The sequence below is a fragment of the Clarias gariepinus genome, chromosome 2 (assembly GCF_024256425.1).
Source record: "Clarias gariepinus isolate MV-2021 ecotype Netherlands chromosome 2, CGAR_prim_01v2, whole genome shotgun sequence".
Taxonomy (NCBI): Eukaryota; Metazoa; Chordata; class Actinopteri; order Siluriformes; family Clariidae; genus Clarias; species Clarias gariepinus.
Genome location: NC_071101.1, coordinates 27,847,204 through 27,865,628, shown reverse-complemented (window position 1 = coordinate 27,865,628; position 18,425 = coordinate 27,847,204). Strand labels below are relative to the sequence as shown.

The 18,425-nt window shown below is 38.9% G+C and overlaps 2 protein-coding genes and 3 non-coding genes across 7 annotated transcripts in view; all 5 read left to right on the top strand.

The window, feature by feature from the left end:
* LOC128506986 (casein kinase I-like) overlaps nt 1-8,946 on the top strand; it is a 28,093-nt gene extending 19,147 nt beyond the window's left edge. For 2 of the 3 annotated variants that reach the window (XM_053477606.1, XM_053477611.1), the window contains exons 6-13: nt 44-278; nt 413-498; nt 610-694; nt 1,101-1,249; nt 1,431-1,538; nt 2,714-2,824; nt 4,638-4,744; nt 5,508-8,946. In XM_053477606.1, coding sequence (XP_053333581.1) covers nt 44-278; nt 413-498; nt 610-694; nt 1,101-1,249; nt 1,431-1,538; nt 2,714-2,824; nt 4,638-4,744; nt 5,508-5,562 — 936 coding nt within the window. In that variant the 3' untranslated portion in view covers nt 5,563-8,946. The remainder of the gene's footprint in view (nt 1-43; nt 279-412; nt 499-609; nt 695-1,100; nt 1,250-1,430; nt 1,539-2,713; nt 2,825-4,637; nt 4,745-5,507) is intronic. The other variant, XM_053477617.1, reaches the window with a different exon arrangement.
* A 2,564-nt stretch (nt 8,947-11,510) lies between these two features.
* zgc:114188 (40S ribosomal protein S17-like) lies at nt 11,511-18,254 on the top strand. The gene is made up of 5 exons (XM_053477627.1): nt 11,511-11,634; nt 12,349-12,500; nt 13,374-13,479; nt 15,383-15,448; nt 18,135-18,254. Exons 1-5 carry the CDS (start codon nt 11,632-11,634, stop codon nt 18,210-18,212), a joined length of 405 nt encoding a protein of 134 aa, XP_053333602.1. The 5' UTR covers nt 11,511-11,631; the 3' UTR covers nt 18,213-18,254.
* On the top strand, nt 12,545-12,668 carry LOC128518200 (small nucleolar RNA SNORA71). Its single transcript, XR_008357658.1, has one exon. It is a non-coding gene; the product is annotated as a small nucleolar RNA SNORA71 (small nucleolar RNA).
* Nucleotides 15,044-15,171, top strand: LOC128518202 (small nucleolar RNA SNORA71). The gene has a single exon (XR_008357660.1). It is a non-coding gene; the product is annotated as a small nucleolar RNA SNORA71 (small nucleolar RNA).
* Nucleotides 15,485-15,610, top strand: LOC128518201 (small nucleolar RNA SNORA71). Its single transcript, XR_008357659.1, has one exon. It is a non-coding gene; the product is annotated as a small nucleolar RNA SNORA71 (small nucleolar RNA).
* Nucleotides 18,255-18,425: the final 171 nt, after the last annotated feature.

Here is an 18,425-nt window from a genome sequence, read left to right as displayed (position 1 = left end):
CTAATTGTTTTAATTGATTTATTATTTTCTCATGTATGCACAGATAACTCGAATGGAATATGTTCACTCAAAAAACCTCATCTACCGGGACGTCAAACCAGAGAACTTTCTGATTGGGCGTCAGGGCAGTAAAAAGGAGCACATCATTCACATAATTGACTTTGGTCTTGCAAAAGAATACATCGACCCAGAGACAAAAAAACACATACCTTACAGAGAACACAAGAGCCTGACTGGCACAGCGCGTTACATGTCCATCAACACACATCTGGGAAAAGGTGCACCCAGACACATACAAACACCTGACATCTTATTCTAAGTGCTTCTATACATGCCAGCCTTGAGTTGGTTTAGTAAGCTGTAAGAGATCAGCTGGTATAATAAAAACTTACTTTGCTTTATGTTGTTTAAGAGCAAAGTAGGCGGGATGATCTGGAAGCACTCGGCCACATGGTTATGTACTTTTTGCGGGGTAGTCTGCCATGGCAGGGGCTGAAGGTCAGTGTGACTGGTAGCATTATTTCCCTGAGCTTTATTTCTCATCTTTCTTGAATAAGGCATGCTTTTCACTAGTCTGTTGGCTGAATGATTTTCTCCCCTGTGTAACAGGCAGACACATTGAAAGAACGTTATCAGAAAATCGGTGACACCAAACGAAACACTCCCATTGAGGTTCTCTGTGAGAACTTTCCAGGTATGACTGGACTTCTCTTTTTCTGTCTTTAGAAGCTTAATGTTAAGTTAGACTGGATTTGCATAAATTATTATATTGCTGTTCTTAATTGAGTTTTGTGAAAAATAATAACCTATGCCATAGGTAACGAGCAATTTCCAGAATGATTTATATTCTATCTATATATAGAATTAATAAATCATATACATGATTTATATTCTATCTATACATTTTATATTTTACAATAAAATATGACGATGATAAAAATATGACAAAAAATGGGTAGATGCTGTGTAGAGGGCAGTCGGAGTAGTGTGATATTCCACGTAATAAAGGTTATAATGATAATGTATACTGAATTGTGACCTTACATACAGTTTGTGAATGGGGTTAGGATCTTACTGCTGTGTCTTCCTTGTGTCTGTAGAGGAGATGGCTACATATTTGCGCTATGTACGACGGTTAGATTTCTTTGAGAAGCCTGATTATGAGTATCTAAGGACTCTCTTCACTGAATTATTTGAAAGGAAAGGATATACATTCGACTACACGTACGACTGGGTCGGCAGACAGATTGTGAGTACTTACCGCATGGCGTCACAGCTGTTAGTAGTTGCTAATCTATGGTTCCTTTTGTATTTGCTAATAAAGTGGAAGCTTAAACATTGTTTTTCCAGTCAGAAGCTGATCATATGTGCACTTTGTATTTTGTAAACTTTTCTAAACCAGCCTTAATTTTTGTCTCTGTGTCTCCCAGCCGACACCGGTCGGGTCAGTTCATGTGGATTCAGGAGCCTCAGCTATTACTAGAGAATCTCACGCAAACCGAGAAAGACCTTCACAACATCAGCCACTGCGGAACCAGGTACACAGCAATATACAGAGTAATATATTATTCATAGAATACTGAGAATTTATAGGGAAAACATGATTTAGATCTATTTAGATGTTTAGCGCCACGTTAGGTATGCAATGTATTGAAAGTATAGGGAGGGTTGATGAGAAGGTGAAACAAAGAGCAGTGGAATCAGGAAGATAGCCTTGGAGAGCTAAATTAATTTCCATCCTGGAAAAGCTCCAGCCCCACCCCCTTCCTCCAGCGGCCCTGCTGCATCCTGATTTGCAGCGCTGCCTGGGCTCCATTGGTTAAGCTGGAGTGGTGCTATTCTCTCTGTACTGACGCTGCTCTAGCTGATCACTGACTGCTCCTTAACTACAACCATCAGCCAGGGCCTACATTGATGAAGCATCTCAAATTGCTCTTTTTGGATTAGTTATCCTATGAGTGTATTCCTACTAAAATGCTTCCTAAAGAAAAAAAAGGGAGTGTAATGATTCAAAATAATAAGACTAAAAAACAAAAAACAAATGAAGCCACATGCCCTTGCCTTGTGTTGATTCATCACATTTAGTGGCTATCCTCTGTCTCCATGGGCTTCATGCATTTCACGAATGGAAGGACGTTCTGCCCAAAGAGACAAAGGCTCCCATTTAAAATCCCCTGCAGTATGGCAGACCGGCTACGGCCCTGGAATATGGTAACACTCCGAGAGCACATGGATGGGTAATTTGTTGTTTTGGACTGATTTTAAAGGACAGCAGTATTGAAGCAGTGCTTTGTTTTTTGGCTTGAGAGAATGGCTGAAAGGATAGATGAATCATGCTGAATATTAGCCACTTGCATAATCGTACTTGTTCGGAAAGTGCTCTTGAGCTCACATGCAGGCGGTCCAGACACATGCCACTAGCTTATGCCTTTTTCTGTTCTTTTCAAGTCAGTCAGAGTTATTTTAACCTTTCTGCTTGTGTGTGTGTGTGTGTGTGTGTGTGTGTGTGTGTGTGTGTGTGTGCGCGAGTTGCTCTTTACTCTCGTTACCACTTTGCTTGCATCACATTCACATGTCTTAACACCTCTCTGTCCTGCCGCTGTCCTCCATGTCTGTTTGTTTTATGCTGTCTGTGCAACGCATGGCCACCTGCATCTCTCTCCCTCTCTATCTCTCCTTTCTTGTTGTGATCTTGGTGCTTGGTGGGGGGCAGGCGGTCAGCTCGGAGCACAGGGGAGCATGGGACACGCAGCCTCATCGGCACACCAACCTGTCTTACCTGAGCTCATATATGGCTTCTGATCGGCATGGGGGCTCTGCACAGGTAAAGCGAGGATCTGCACGCACCGGCCCTCACCTCGTCTCTGCCACACAACAGAGCTAAAGCACTGCTGCTTATTTCCTTTCATTTCTCCCCCTTCATTGCAACTAGCTGAGCAGTAGACTCATTTGTTCTAGACTTCTCATGAACATTCTGTACCCAAGCATTATTCATGAGAGGACTTGCATGGGGTACACAAATATATGCCAAACAACTAATTTTCAAACTATTCAAAATGATCTTGAATAGAACAGCTTGTGAAAGATGATATTAAGGGCAAATTTATGACTAAAATTAGTCTGGAAACGTCTCTGCACCTCATGTAGAATGCAAGTGTCAATTACTATGACGATCTGATTTCATCCTGTTAGATCTCATAGGAGATAAGCTAGCTAACTGCTATTAAACAAGCTTTTACTCGTCACTGATCGGCCCCGTGAGATTGTAGTTTGTGTGTTAATTTCTTCAACAGCAGCCGAACCTGCACAGCCTCGACCAAGAATGATTTTAAAACCTTAAACATGGAATATTTGGTCATTTGGAAAAAATAAAAAATTTAATACTGATTTACCCAAGCTATGTAATCATCTATTTAAAATCAGGTAACAGTTTAACCCTCAGTGTTTTTGAGTTTAGAAATACTTTTAACTGATCTATAATGTTATGAACATTTCCCTTTTTGGTAAAGTTTTTGTCAAGATCTAAGAAAGGAACAGGGTCCATGATCCATCAGTCATTAAGCAACCATCAGTGGTAAATTCAAGACATTTAAGGCCAAAATATGTAGACACCTGACTTTCACACGCATTTGTGCTCATTGAACACCCCATTTTACAATTTAGGACTATTTTCTCTTACGATAACCTCCAGCCTTTATGAAGGCTTTCTACTAGATTTTGGATCGTTGATATAGAGATTTGTGATCATTCATCCACAACAGCATTACTGAGCTTAGGCACTAGAACAACTTTGTTTTTCAAAGTTCATGTCCAAGGTCAGGGATGATGCAGATGATGGTCAGGTGTCCACATACTTTTGGCTCCCTAGTGCATATGTCTAATTTAATTATAGCCAAAAGCTACAAAAATTAATATCTTGTGCGTAATCATATGAGTTATGAGTGTAAGTGAGCATACTAATTGATCACTACATTCCCCATCAGTGTAAAGAACCTGTGAACAGTGCTAGTGATGGATTAAATTTATTTTTATGCTTATGAGTCATATTGTTGTGCGTTGGTGTATTTGTATTTATTTCTAGAGGCACTAAAGTCATGTATCTAAAATTCTAACTAGGTGCGGTTATGCTCATGGTTGCTTAAGTGGGCAGATAATTTCTCGTTTCTGTAGTGAGGTAAAATCTGATTACTGCTTTGGTAGACTGAATATAAGTAGTTGCACACCAGTTCATGTACTAAACCCCCCACCCCACCCCACCCCCACCCAAAGAAACCCTGCAGAGAAGATTTTTTTTTTTTATTATTATTATAAGAGTGAGTCAAATGAAAACATTTAAAGTAAAAGATTTTTTTTTCTTTCTGTTTTTAACTGAACGGTGCCAGAAACACTAGAATTGGATAAAATTGTGATGTAGGCACACGATACACTTTATGACACCTATGTTTAATCAACAACATACAAAATATTTACAAAACAGATTTTCATTTGACTCATCCTGCAACAGTGTTCTTTCTTCTCCAGTAGGTGTTAAATTTACCAGTGTCTAAAAATAAGTTGGCATAGACTTAGAAAATATATAGAAATGTCCTTCATATTTCCATGAACTGCTTTGTGATTGAGCACAAACTGTGTTGCAGGTGATCAGCTCAACCAACGGGGAGCTGAATGCAGACGACCCTCTGGTGCCCCCATCTAACGCGGCAATAACAACGCAAGCGGAAGTGGACGTAGTGGATGAGGCCAAGTGCGTTTTTTATTTTTAACTCTTGTTTTCCTCTGCTGTACCTGTGTCCTGTTTTTTTTTCCCTTGCCTTTTTGCTGTGAATGTTTTGTCCTCTCATTTTGATTTCACAGGGTCTTGCTGCTTCTCTTTTCTACCACCTCATTTTTGTCATCTATTTGTATCCAATGCTCTTGCCTCGTGTGTGTATGTCTGTCACCTTTCCAGTCACCTTTTATATGGTGCATGTGCTTTCACTTCACCTGTTAGGTGTGTGTACAGTATTTAATCTCTATCTCTCTCTCTACGCTTTCTGTAGCTGCGTGAAAATGCTCAACTTGTGGTGAGTCTTCCTTTCCCTGTACTCATCCCAATCCAGGGTTGGGCACACAGGGGGAACGCTAATACTGACCTAGAGTTAATGCTTTACATACTACAGTACTATCAAACTGACTCGAAAGGGCATCTTGTCTCTCTCTAGCTAACTTTAAAAGATTTTTATTTGGTCTTGAGTTAACATTTGAATATAAGGTGTTAAATATGTGGCAGCAGCCCAGAAGTCGTCTGACACAATGCCACGTGTCTTTCTCAACTGCATGTCTACACATTGTCCTACTAATGGCCATGTTGCTGTTGTCTTGTGCTTTGTGGGTTTTTTGTGTGCGCGTTTTACTTCATGTGGTTCACGTGATGACTTTCACAAACACACTGATGTATTTTATTATGAATTATTACAGATATACGTGTGTGACCTTGACACGTAGTTCTGATCTATTCTTCCCCCCAGGTGCTGCTGCTTCTTCAAGCGTAAAAGGAAGAAGAGTTCCCCGAGGCACAAATGAGCCGAAATATCCCTCTGCTTATTTTCACTGCACTGCTGATGTGAGCCTCTCCATGGAGACACATTTACAGCTGGAAATTTTCAAGGCCAATACATACAGTACATACGGCGGCCGTGCAAGAATGTTAAGCTTCTTAACAGTCCAGGGGCACCCGGACAGGACTGTCGGCCCTTTGCACTCTCTTAATTTGCCTCTTCATCCTGATATTCCTTTATTTATGTATTTTAATGTTTTTACAGATGTCTGTCCCTATGAACAGCCAGTCAGTATAGGACAGTCACCCTACATTACTTCCTGAAGGGTTGTATTTTGCTATGGACCTTTTAACTTTTCTCAAATGTTCAACCCTTTCAGGGACCTTTCTTGTTCTTGTGCTTGGCCTATTTTTTTATATATTTGCTTTTATTTTATCTATTTTCCCCCATGCTTTTGGCCATTTATTGCCTGGTGTTATCTGGACTCAATAGCACAGCTTCCACTTTGCTGCAGTTTTCTTCAACAGGTTCTGTGCAGTTTCAATATAAATGTCCATTTACTGTATGCATCCTGCCTTACTTGCACCCATAAACAAACAAGCACTGTGTCGTCACAAAGTAGCTTGTTTAACGCAACGTTCCAAACTCTACCACACAATAACAGGCACAGTAAAATGAATGTGTTACACTGGAGACAAATATTATTGCATGTAAAAGTGCAATGCATACGTCAGTATGTATAACACGTTTAAATTGTTAAAGGGGTTTTTCACAGATGACCGGTTTACGAAGGATCGAAGGAAGACCAAAATCTAAAAAAAAATAATAATAAATGATTCAATATATTGAAGTATTTATCCTGAAGGTATTTGTGGCATGTAAAATGTTTGATTAGGTAAGCAAAAGCCATATTTCATTGAACTGTGTATTTAATCATATTGTAGTTTGCATGATCCAAATCCATGGCGTCTCTTAACACATTTACAGCAGGGGTGTAAACGAGAAAGCCCAAATCAGTACCACTCGTTTTAGCTTCAGCTTGCTGAGTGCATTGGCTATGTGCAGTTGTATAGAAATGTTCAGCTTTGAATGTGCAATATCCATTTTCAAAGTCTTACAGGTTAGAATTCTCTATCACCACTAAGTTTTTTTTTTTTTTTTTTCTGTTTTTTTTTTTTGTTTTTTTTCTCCTTACTTTCGTCTTATTTGTGTGTTATATTTTCTAATGGAAGATAAACAAGACTGTTTCCCCACAGATGAGGCCAATAGATTGATCTTTACAGTAAATTTCTGTATATTGATGGTTTCTGTAACATCTGCTAGTGCAGTAAGGAGGAAAGTATCGCTCTTTTACATTGTCTGTTCTTTTCTCTCATGTCCCTTACTGATGATGCTGTGTAATGCCTTAAGTAAAGAGGTGTAGTCACACTAGTCAGATTATTGCAATTTTTATACCTAGGTACACATGTAAGATTGTTAACTTTAATTCTTAAATGAAAGCTGAGATGGACTGCAAGCCTGTCCTACCTTGACATGTGATTTACCTGAAACTAATTATACTCAGTCGTGATTGGATGTAAAGAGTGTTTGGCTTAATGCCCAAGATGCCTGGTGCTGCATCTTGAGTAAACAGTGTTTCCACTTTGACATACTCACGTGTTAAAGAGAAAGCTAAATTAACGTTTCTTTTTAAATGGATCATGTTCTGAGTTAGTACGTCAATTTGGGTTATACTTCTGCTTGGCTTCTGTTTGAGTGAATGTTGTAATCTTTATCTGTAATCTAACAAGCAGCTGCCTGTTTATAGCATTAATTCTACTGCAGAACTTTTGTACTGTAACTGGTTCTTATGTTTGTTGTTTTTTTGTTTTTCAATATGGATAAATAATTGCAGCCTAAATGACGCCCATTTCTCAGATTTTGCCTTGAAACAAAAAAAATTAACATTTATTTTGTATTTAATGAACCATGCCTCAAATGGGAAATTTTATGCGTGTGTTTCTGTGCATTTACAGTGCATATGAGTGTATGTGGTAACTTTATTTTGTAATTTTATTGATTGTGAATATATTTGTGAATATTTTTATTTCATTTATTCTGAGAACACTAAGGTCTGCACGGCACCTCCTGGTGGGGTGAATAACTTGATCTGTGCTTTTCTCCTAAATTAGCCATCATGTTCGCTTATTTGGTCTTGTATAGTTGCTCCTGAAACTGATTGTACACTGTTGTGTTCAGAATTTGTTTTAGATCATATTATTATAAATAGAAGCTTTTATCTTTACATTTGACCTTGATTTCTGTGTTTTTGTGGAGTGAAAGGCAAAGTTACAGTCATACTACTGTAATCCTGTGTGCCAGAAGTTGGTATCCGCTTTGATTAACTCAAACACTGGTTCACTCGGGCATTGGGGAAAACTTAAATTGTGGGAGACTTGTAGTCTTTTCTTTCTCCGGCTCTGGTTCAAGCATCATCTACTTCTATCATGATTTGTGTCTCGTCAACAATTCCACGCTCGTTTCCTTTTCCTGTGTAATTCCTGAGCGCATTGAGAGATTGTGCTCACATACCCACATGCCCTGCAGAAACAAGGGCATGTTTAGAGAATTAATTCCTTTTCTCAAAGCTACAATCGTAAAACATGCGATCCGATTCCCTGTTTACACATTATGCCTTATTTTAAAGGTGCTGTTTATGGAACAAGTATAAAAGAATAAAATAATTTTATAATTAGATCATGTTAAAATTGATTATTTCAGATTAAGCTTGAGAGAGGCACATTCCCTTGTTTAATCTCCCAACCACAGATATGATGGGACTAAAACCACTAATTAAATCACATTGAGATCAGTCAGGATCGGTTGTAAATTATGTAAAATATTTAATTGTTTGATGGTCTGTTACAGAGATTGATTTTATTTTCTGCCTGGTTTTAGCTGCATAAGGCAAGCCTACACAAATACATGAAAGCTAAGGAAAGTTAAAGAAAGGTGATTTTCACAATTTTCTTTCCCTCATTATTGTATCCTTATCTTGGACTTAATGCTGTTGATGAGGATTGCTAACTGGAAGCTTTGTTCATGTAAAGTGGTCTCGGGGCTTAATGTGCATCTGGATAAAGTGGGACTCCAAAATGTATTATTAATATTGTGTGTTAAAATGTTGAATGTCGTTTCCAAATTTTATCTTTGTTTTAACTGTGCTAAAGGGCTCCAGTTGTGAAGAATCAATTAGTTTTTGACGTTTGGGGAAGTTTTGTGTTTAGACAGACAGGCAGCCTCTCTGTGTAATGGCCATTGTTCAGAGGCATTGATAAACACTTTTTATTCCTTCAACCCGAAAGGGTAGCTCACGTTTGGACCCTTTTTTAATGTTAAATAAAAAAAAGATCCCTCTCTTACCCTTCAATTGGTGTCTGAGTCAATTTGTATTGGAACATCATGATGAACAATGACGTTGCTATGAATAAGTAAACCCACATTCTAACATTCTGCATTACATTAGAACCAGTCATTCAAACGTACTTTGAAGATTTATGTTTTTGTATGACAGGACTTATAAACAGGAAATAGTTTATACACCAATCAGCCTAATATTGAGTAGGTCCCCTGCCTTTTGGCAAAATAACAGTGATGAACACATTTCTATCACAACCAGCAATTAAAATTTTCCTCAGTTTGAGATACAGTAGCTCTTCTATTGGATTGGACTACATGGGCCAGCCTTCACTCCCAGTGTTCATCGGTAAACCTGCTGCATTGGTATGTCCTGTTCACTATAGACCAGAAACATCCCACAAGAGCTGCAGGTTTGGAAATGCTTTGACCCGGTCACAATTTGCCCCTTGTCAAAGTACAGGAAAGAGATATTAAAAATGTAGCCAAATTGTAGGGCCAAATTGTGATGGCTAGACAACTGGGTTAGTGCAACTCCAAAGCTCTTGGAGTCGATCCAATAAAAAAAGCTACTGTAGCTCAAACTAAGGAAAAGGTTAATGCTGGTTCCAACAGAAAGGTGTCGCGTATTTCATTACTGTTTTAGTGGCAAAGAGGGATCTACTCAATATTAGGTGGGTAGTCATGATGTTATGGCTTATCAGTGTATGTGTTGTGCATGGAAAGATGTTTTCCTGGTCACCATGAAAGGGTGGTTATTTCAGTTTTAAATGCAGACCTGACAGTTTGACCCGGTTTGCCAATTCTTCTCTGAAACCTTAACACCAACAGGGTGTTTTTGTTCACAGAACTGACCCTCACTAGATAAAAAAAAACTTTAACTTGCCCATCTTGCACAAACATCCATTCTATAGTCAAACCCATTTTTACTATGGTAAAACAATACATGCCCTAATATACCATAGTATTACTGTAATACTGCAGATATTACTATGGTAGGCATTTATCGGATTATTGGAGTACCAGGGTAGGTAGTGAGGGACATCAGTGGGTGCCATGGTACTACTATACATTCAATTCAATTCAATTTTATTTGTATAGCGCTTTTAACGATTTACATCATCACAAAGCAGCTTTACACAATCAAAAGAATTAAGTTTGTATGAAATGTGAATGTGTATGAATCAAAATTATATGATTGTCCCTGATGAGCAAGCCTAGGACGACGGCGACAGTGGCAAAACAAACCTCCCTGAGATGGTAATAGGAAGAAACCTTGAGAGGAACCAGACTCAACAGGGAACCCATCCTCATCTGGGTGAAAACAGATAGCAGGGATTGATGTGCATAATAATATGCGAGACTAGAAGTTCAGTTTAAGAGGAGATGTGTAAGATTAAAGTCCAGTTTGTTCCTGGAGGCTCAGGTGGACTGTGAGAAATTCCAGTCCTGAACTATTGAGCGACTGAAGTCACAGGTCCTCAGAGAACAGCTGTCTGCATCAGTCGAGGACAGGACCACCTTCATGGAAAAGTGGAACCAACCACAGTCACCACACGCATTCCAGGCAGACCACAGGGGCATCCATGTGATGAGATCTCCAACCAGAAGCAGGACTCCAGGATGAGTTAGAGAGGTCCAGCGGGCAGAGGGGGTCTGGATCACTGGCAGCTCAGGAGCGACATGTATAGCTCGACAGAGAGATAGGTAGAGGAAAAAGGAGAGAGGGAGAGAGAGAGAGCAGAAAAGAAGAGAGCAAAGAGATGGAGAAATAACAGTTAGGTATGGTCACAGTCGAACAATGTAAAAAGTGAATGTATATTTAGCGCAAACATGGGGTACATGGAATGTACCACTGTACTTTGGTGAATTTTGCGGTACGTATTGGGTACAGCAGTAGCTACTAAAGTTCAGTGGTATATCAAAGTTAAACTGCAAAAAATAATAATAATAATAATTAACCCAACTTTGAGATCACAGATTTAAAGGAAATTTCAGAGCTGAGGTTTAACTGACTGACCAGAAACACTTCAATCCATTTTGAACAGAACGATTTGACAAGCCCTGTTTCAATCCCTGTACTCTGTGGAGCACTGTGGTCCTTATTGGGTACTATTGGGCACAATTGTATAGAAATAACATATTTTTGACTGTATCCTGGTGTGTGTTCCGCAGTACCATACCATTCATGGTATAATTCATGGTAGCAGTATGTACCACACTGTAGTACATGTACTGCTGAACCAAAGTGTAAACCATGGTACTGGTACGGTCTACCAAAACCTTTCTATGGAAAGTTACTGAGATCACATTCTTCCTTTATTCTGATGTTTAATGTGAACCTTATCCAACTGATTGAATACTTATGTACAAGTGTTCCTAATGAAGTGGACATTGAGTGTGTGCAGCATGGTGGGCTTTACTGCTTAAGCTCAGGGTTGGACCAGGTACTGTAAGAAAATAACAGTACTGAGTGACAGATGTAAGGAGTCACAACTCTGTAAGCAACCACTGAAAAAAAAACGGTTTTGTAAATACGTTGAATTTAAAACATAACGTCAGATAGCTAATAGCCTCATTTATTGTACAGCTTTCTCCGTGCCAGAAGGCGGCAGTAGGTCTCTAATAGTGCTTCCGGTCTGTGCTTTAAACTTCCGGTGGAGCTCTTTCAGGCTCTTTTCGGCTAACCTGATCCAACATGGTGGGTACCTGAAATTTTCACTGTCACTAAAATCTAATTCAATCCTCGTTTTATACACTCAATGAAAAGCTGTTAAACAGTCAGTCGTTTAGAAGAAATGTTTTGCGTTGTGGATGTGTAACTATTGAACGCAGAGAGGCTTTATTTTTTTGTAAAATAATTAAATAAGCGGCTGAAGAAGACGGCTCGTACGATGGTTAGCGTAATGCTAGCTGACACCAGAGGGGAAACTGCTCACAGGCTGTAATGACTGTGTATTTTAAGCATTACAGTGAGAAAATGGGTTAATTTTTTGTTTTCTATCTCATTCTATAGACATATTTTAAGTAAATAAACACTCTAAATATCGATAGGAACTAGAAAATGACCTAAGACTTTATTAGTTAGCCCCTGGCTAGCAAATAGCTGTTGGAGACTTTTCATTGCTAAAGCAGGGAATAATCATTCAAGTACACATTATTAGGATCGTCAGTGCTTCCTTGAGCTACAAACTTTCTGTTCTCTCCCTCCATGTGGCTCTACCATGTTTTATATGTATCTGACAAACCATTGACACCAGTTAGTCGTAGAATTAGATTAATGTAGCACAAGAATCACTTGTCTTATCTCCTGGTTTTTGACACTAACATCGAGCTGTTGTACAGAGATGTTAGGTAGTTGCTAACGTTTGGTTTTGAGGGTCATATTAATTTCTGAGGATGTTTTTGCTTGTAGGGCCGTGTCAGGACAAAGACGGTGAAGAAGGCCGCTCGAGTCATCATCGAGAAGTACTACACCCGCCTGGGCAATGACTTCCACACCAACAAACGTGTGTGTGAGGAGATCGCCATCATCCCCAGCAAAAAGCTCCGCAACAAGATCGCTGGGTAAGAACCTGACCGGTCCTCCCGGCTGGAGTCACGAGTGTCATCCCTGTATCGAAAGTGACCATGGTGTCTGGTTGCCAGGTCATCGATACTACAGGGAGAGGAAACTGAAAGATCTTTCCCGTGTTTGCAAGACATGTTCTTACCAAACCCTGAATCTTTCACACACTTTTTCTCGTGCTTTGCATCAAAAGCGGCTCTTTTATTTTTTCTAATTCCCATTAACTGTAATAGTCAATTTTGTTCAGTTTCATTTATAATATAGTATTTTAAACAATGGTTGTTGCAAAGCACCCTTACATAACCAAAAATTTACAGAAATGTTATGATTGTCCCTTTTGAGAATGCCGTGATAAATTCTTAGAAATGACGAGAGAAACCAAACTCAACAGGGAACCCACAGTCATTTGGTTGACATCAGATAGCAGGGATTGATCAGCAGTCATACTGGGTGTTTGGATGCTGGAAGTTCTGTATAACAGAAGTGTTTAAGTTATTATGAGGTCCATTTTCGTTATTGACCCAATCAGGTTACCTATAAAAATATAAAATAGGTTGTGATTTCAGCTGCTGTTTTGTTTGAACAAAAAGTCTCCTATGCTCTGTTTTATTAACCCAACTTTAAGAATCATTGTTTTGAAAGATTTTGGAGTTAAAGTTTCAGACTGACTGACCAAACAGCTCAGTTTTTCATAGAACAATTTGACAAGTCCATATTTCCTCTTGCCTCAGATGGTCAGTCAAGAAAGCTCATAGGTTTTGGTTTAGCATTAAATCACACAGAAGCGATGAGGGTTGCCTTTTTGTGCATGATTTAGGTATAACCGTTCATGCTCTTGAAGTTAAAGCATGATAAAACGCTATGTGTTGCAGGTATGTGACCCATCTGATGAAGCGCATCCAGAGAGGGCCAGTCAGAGGCATCTCCATCAAACTGCAGGAGGAGGAGCGTGAGAGGAGGGACAACTATGTCCCAGAGGTATGCCTTAGCTCTGTTATTCCCTATGACCTGCTCATTTTATGCATACACTATCTGGATCCGAGATCCAAAACAAATAATTACAGCAGAAAACTTTTTTTTTCACTTATTTTTTTAACACCTACATTAATGGACATGTCTGAATGATTTAGCTTTTTTTTTAAATTATTATTATTATTATTATTAAGATCCTCCCCCTCATGTTATTTGCATCTGTGATTGCAGCATTATTAGTTCCAGTCAGCATCATGCAGCGTGGAAAAAAAGGGCACTAGTAACGTAGGCAAAGAGTCAGTTAATTAGTTCAAAAGCAAATTATCGAAGCATGTGTTCTTACTTTGGCTCTTGTTTCATGAAATCCTGTTGTTCAGGTGAAAGTCAGTGTTATGCCAGTCATGTTCTCATACTTGACGAGTTGCACATTAATTGCACATTTGCCCATGCTTGATTTATTTTTTTGCGCGGAATCCTACCAGAGAGATCCATCAAGGCATCTTTACAGTGTAACATGCATTGACAAAAGCTACCTGCTCTCTTAGACGCACATAGCTGACTATTGTCACTGTGATTGGGACGAGTATTCTCCCTCGCACCCTTAGTGTATGGTCAGTTGTAATTTTTTGGAATCTTTACTGCATATGGTTATGACATTTTCAGGATTCACTCTGTGGACCTTCTTTCTGGGGTTGTCAGGATTAGTCTCTGTTGATGCATGACACTAGAGAAGTAATTCATAATGAGGTGGACGAGCAGTGTAAGTTGTATTTTCGGTTCCTTTTGGCTTTCGAATAGTCATCTAGCGTTTCTTGTAAGGTTAGCAGATAAAAAAAAAAAAAACTGTCTGATTGCTTGTAAAGTATGCAAGGGAATGTCTGTTAGTGAAATATAAACCGAACTAGTAGGTTTTGTACTAAAAATCTAGTCTCAAATATCAGTCCTAGTTCGGCAGCACTAGATTATGGTGCAGAAAGCACAGTTGCTCATTATGATGTCTAGTGAGATAAATTGTTCACTTGGCAGCCCTATAGATTAGTATCTTGTTTAAAGGTCTTTTCCCTTTGCCTTGGTCGTGACTGACTGGCAAAATAAATGCCTCAAGATGACTGCTGAGTGAACATTACTTTAAACATTATTCATTATTATTTTTATTTATTAATCTGAAAAATAGAAGTTCCTTTTTTTTCCATTGTAGCTTGTTTTTAACTCCCTCTGCTGTTGTGATTTACACATCACTGATGCACTCAGTGTGAACTGTACTCTAAATTGGTTTGCTCTGAGAAATTGCATCACATCTGCACATGCAGCCATTTTAATTTTTTCTGCACTACATAGTGCGTTTTTCCCCATTTAAATATTTTTTCGAATTTATTTTATTTATATATTTTAGCTGCTGTATTTCCTGAATTGATTTGTCAGCATTTTTAGTTGAAACTAGACAAATGTTGGCAGAGGTCGTCAACAATTCTCTGCTAAAGCACAACAGTAGAGATGTTTAGACAGAACACTTGATCCCATATTGAAATTACATTTGTGTTTCTGTGAAATAATTTGGTGTTAACACCGACCCTGTATCGAAAGTGACTTTGGTCTCTGGTTGCCAGGTCATTGATACTACAGGAAAAGAAACTTGAAAATCATCCCTGTGTTTGCAGGATTGCTTTGTTCCTGTCAAACCCCTTTATGTTTCAGACATGTTAGAGCTGTGGTTCTCAGTCACGGTCATATGCTTTACATGCTACCAGTTTACCTAACCTTTGCTCAGCGGCAAGCCTCAGGTACTAAGAATTAGTAAGTTAGATAAAAACACTAAAAGCCTGTGGCACTCCAGGAGTGGCATGGAGAACGCCGTTTTAAGATCTCACGATTCACTAAATTGTAATTTTTCTCTCTCGTCTCTCTACAGGTTTCTGCTCTGGACCAGGAGATTATTGAGGTGGACCCTGACACCAAGGAGATGCTCAAGCTTCTGGTACGTTTCATTTCAGGTTGTGACCGGAAATGTTGCCCCTGTATCGAAAGTGACTGTGGTGTCTGGTTGCCAGGTCATTGATACTACAGGGAGAGAAAGCTGAAAGTTTTTCCCGTGTTTGCTAGACAATGTGTTCTTGCCAAACCCTGAATCTTTCTCACAAATACTCTACATGTGTCCTTATCATAATTTAGCATCATGGTGTGTCTCAAAAGTCATCATGCATATGGAAAATGAATACTTTTAGCAAAGTTTAACTGTATGTAGATAGATGCCTGACAGATGCCACTTATAATGAACTCCCATTAACACATCTGGTGTTATGCATGTAATTGCACTTGCCCCTGTGCATTCTTAGTCAGCATCCAAAATTGACTTTGATTCACAGACCAGGTTGAGAGTAGTTAAGAGAATTTCACCGACTAAGCATGTTTACTGTCCAAAATGGTAAATTGCTTTATGTCGCTTATTAATTTGTGTACATTTATATGTTAAATGCAAACTGAAAAAGGAATCTGAGCAAAATTAGTTTTATTGATTCATTAGTGCCGGCACAGGGAGTGTTGAGAGGTTCAGACTAAACCCAGGACACAGACATTCTGTATGCTAATTGATCAATAAAACTTGCTGTGTTCATGGTCAAGAATGCTTATACTGCCAACGCACAGAGCACTTCGTCACCACAATTTTTTAAAACGCTGGCCACTCCGAACTACCACTAAACTTTACATATTTGCATGTCCCTGTGCTGCTTTGTCTTCTTTTTCTGCCAGTGTGCTTTGATTTAGAAGGTTGGCTGACTCCTTAAAAAAAAAAAAAAAAGCGCCATATACTGGCTAGCTATGTTGTTGGCCTAAGGCTAACATTAGCTAGCAGCAGACATGTTGCAGCCAGGTGACTTCCCCCCAGACAGCATGTTTGTGTAAACATGGCACTGGGAAGCTCTGACCTGCAGACAGCAGAGGAGCAGCAGAATAAAGCTTTAGCCTTACCAAAACAAAGATTAATGTCAAACTAACAAAAAACCCTTGTAATTCGATTATTATTTTGGAACAAACGTAAATCTCAAACCCTCTAAGATTTACTCCCAAACAGAAAACTTACCCTAATTTCATGCTTGGCAGGTATTAATTTCTGACCCTGTGTACAGTCTATCTGGAAATGTATATAAAATATAAAGTTTGAATGATATATTTTGGGAGACATGCTAAAAAGCATTCATTTCCTTAATGTATGAAGACTTCTGGGACAGAGTGTATACCAATTTGCAGCTTAGTTTAATGTAATTCAGTTTTTAAAACATCAGAGCTGTTGTTTAAAGCAAGGAGGCAGCATTCAACATACTGCAGTTGGTCTTTTCTTCATTTAGTCACATTCTGACTATCATCCATAAAATTGTAAATTTAGTCGCAGCCATTTAAAACTCAGCATGCACAGCTTATTGCCTGACTCAGGTGGGTGTCGTGTTTGTTATTGGGGCAGGGGTAGCTCAGGGGTTAAGGTTTTGGACTACTTGTCGGAAAGTCTCCGGTTGAAACCCCAGCATAAACAAGTTCCCAATGTTTGTCCCTTTAGTAAGGCCCTTATCCTCCAATTGCTCAGATGTGTAATGAGATGCAATGAAGGTCGCTCTGGATAAGGGCGTCGGCCAAATCCTGTAAATGCATTGATGCAGATGTAGTTGGTCCACAAAATTTAAAGTATAAATCACTAGAGGGTCCACCCTTCAGCATACTACCATTACCTGTGAATGGTGTGTGTGATTAACTCGTTTCGACAGATGTTATTTCGTCACACTTAAGACAGTTTTTTTTTTGTCTGGAAAAATGTTTAGTGTCTCATGTTTAGGCAGCCCAAGGCCATCGAATTGTGCTGTTTAGACTGAGTAGCCACAAAGGAGCGGAAGCATTGTTGCTTTAGGTTAAATATGAACATGTAGTGGATGATAAACATTCAGCTTGTTGATTTGATGTGTTCCTGGATTTGTCTAAACTTGAAAACCTTTCTCTCATTACAAGCTCAAGTCCGTAAGCTCAAAAGAGCAGGCTTATTTAATCCCAACAAGATTGACCTGCATATTAAATACACTACAGGTTCTGTGCATGTTGTATAACAAACCTAATGCTTGTCGACTAAATTTAGCATGTAATTGCTATCGAGTCCTTAAATTAAATAACATTTTGTAGCCACAGTAAAATAGGCACATTAAACTAAACTGTGCGTATCTGACCACAGTATGCAGGAGAAACAAGAAAACCTTTACTGTTCTCTACAGGCTTCTGTACACACATTTGTCAGGTGTTCAAATTAAAGCAAAAAGCATGCATTTCTAGTTAGGTTTTACTAATAAGACAGCTGAGTTATCTCATTTGGAACCATCAGGAGAGTAAACGTAGCCCGTCGTTTTATTTTCAGCTTTACACAGGAAATAGCATTTCAGATTTGCTGTTTAAAAAACAGAGCACCCAATCTTGGATTTTATAGTTAGTAATCCAGATACATACTGAAGGTTATTGAAGTTATTTCACTGATTCGGAATGTTTGATTCCATGCTGTACAAAATGTATTTATAATGTTTAAATCTTTAAAAAAAAATTGTCATTTTATGCAATATTATGCAAGCAAAAGTATGTAATGGTTTCAGCTTATTTTGGGTTAATGATGTTATTGTCTGTCCCTCTTACAGGATTTCGGCAGTCTGTCCAACCTGCAGGTCACCCAGCCAACAGTCGGCATGAACTTCAAGACTCCTCGAGGCGTCTAGGTGTTTGTAATATATATCTCATAATAAAACTGTGGAAAACTATGAACTTGAGTCTGTGTCTGATTGTTGTTCTTGGATATATTGCTATGTGGTCTTAAAACTGAAAAATGATGCCTCTTTCTCCAAGCAGTACACTTTATTTTTTTGTTTGTTTTATCTGTAAGGCCCTAGTCACAGGGCTTCAGCTAGTATTTTGTTCCTGACCTGCAGTGG

What these genes read in the sequence shown, in the direction of transcription:
- zgc:114188 (XM_053477627.1), top strand. An exon ending in CTCCGCAACAAGATCGCTGG is followed by an intron (nt 12,501 to 13,373) that starts GTAAGAACCTGA and finishes TATGTGTTGCAG; the next exon opens with GTATGTGACCCATCTGATGA. An exon ending in GGGACAACTATGTCCCAGAG is followed by an intron (nt 13,480 to 15,382) that starts GTATGCCTTAGC and finishes GTCTCTCTACAG; the next exon opens with GTTTCTGCTCTGGACCAGGA.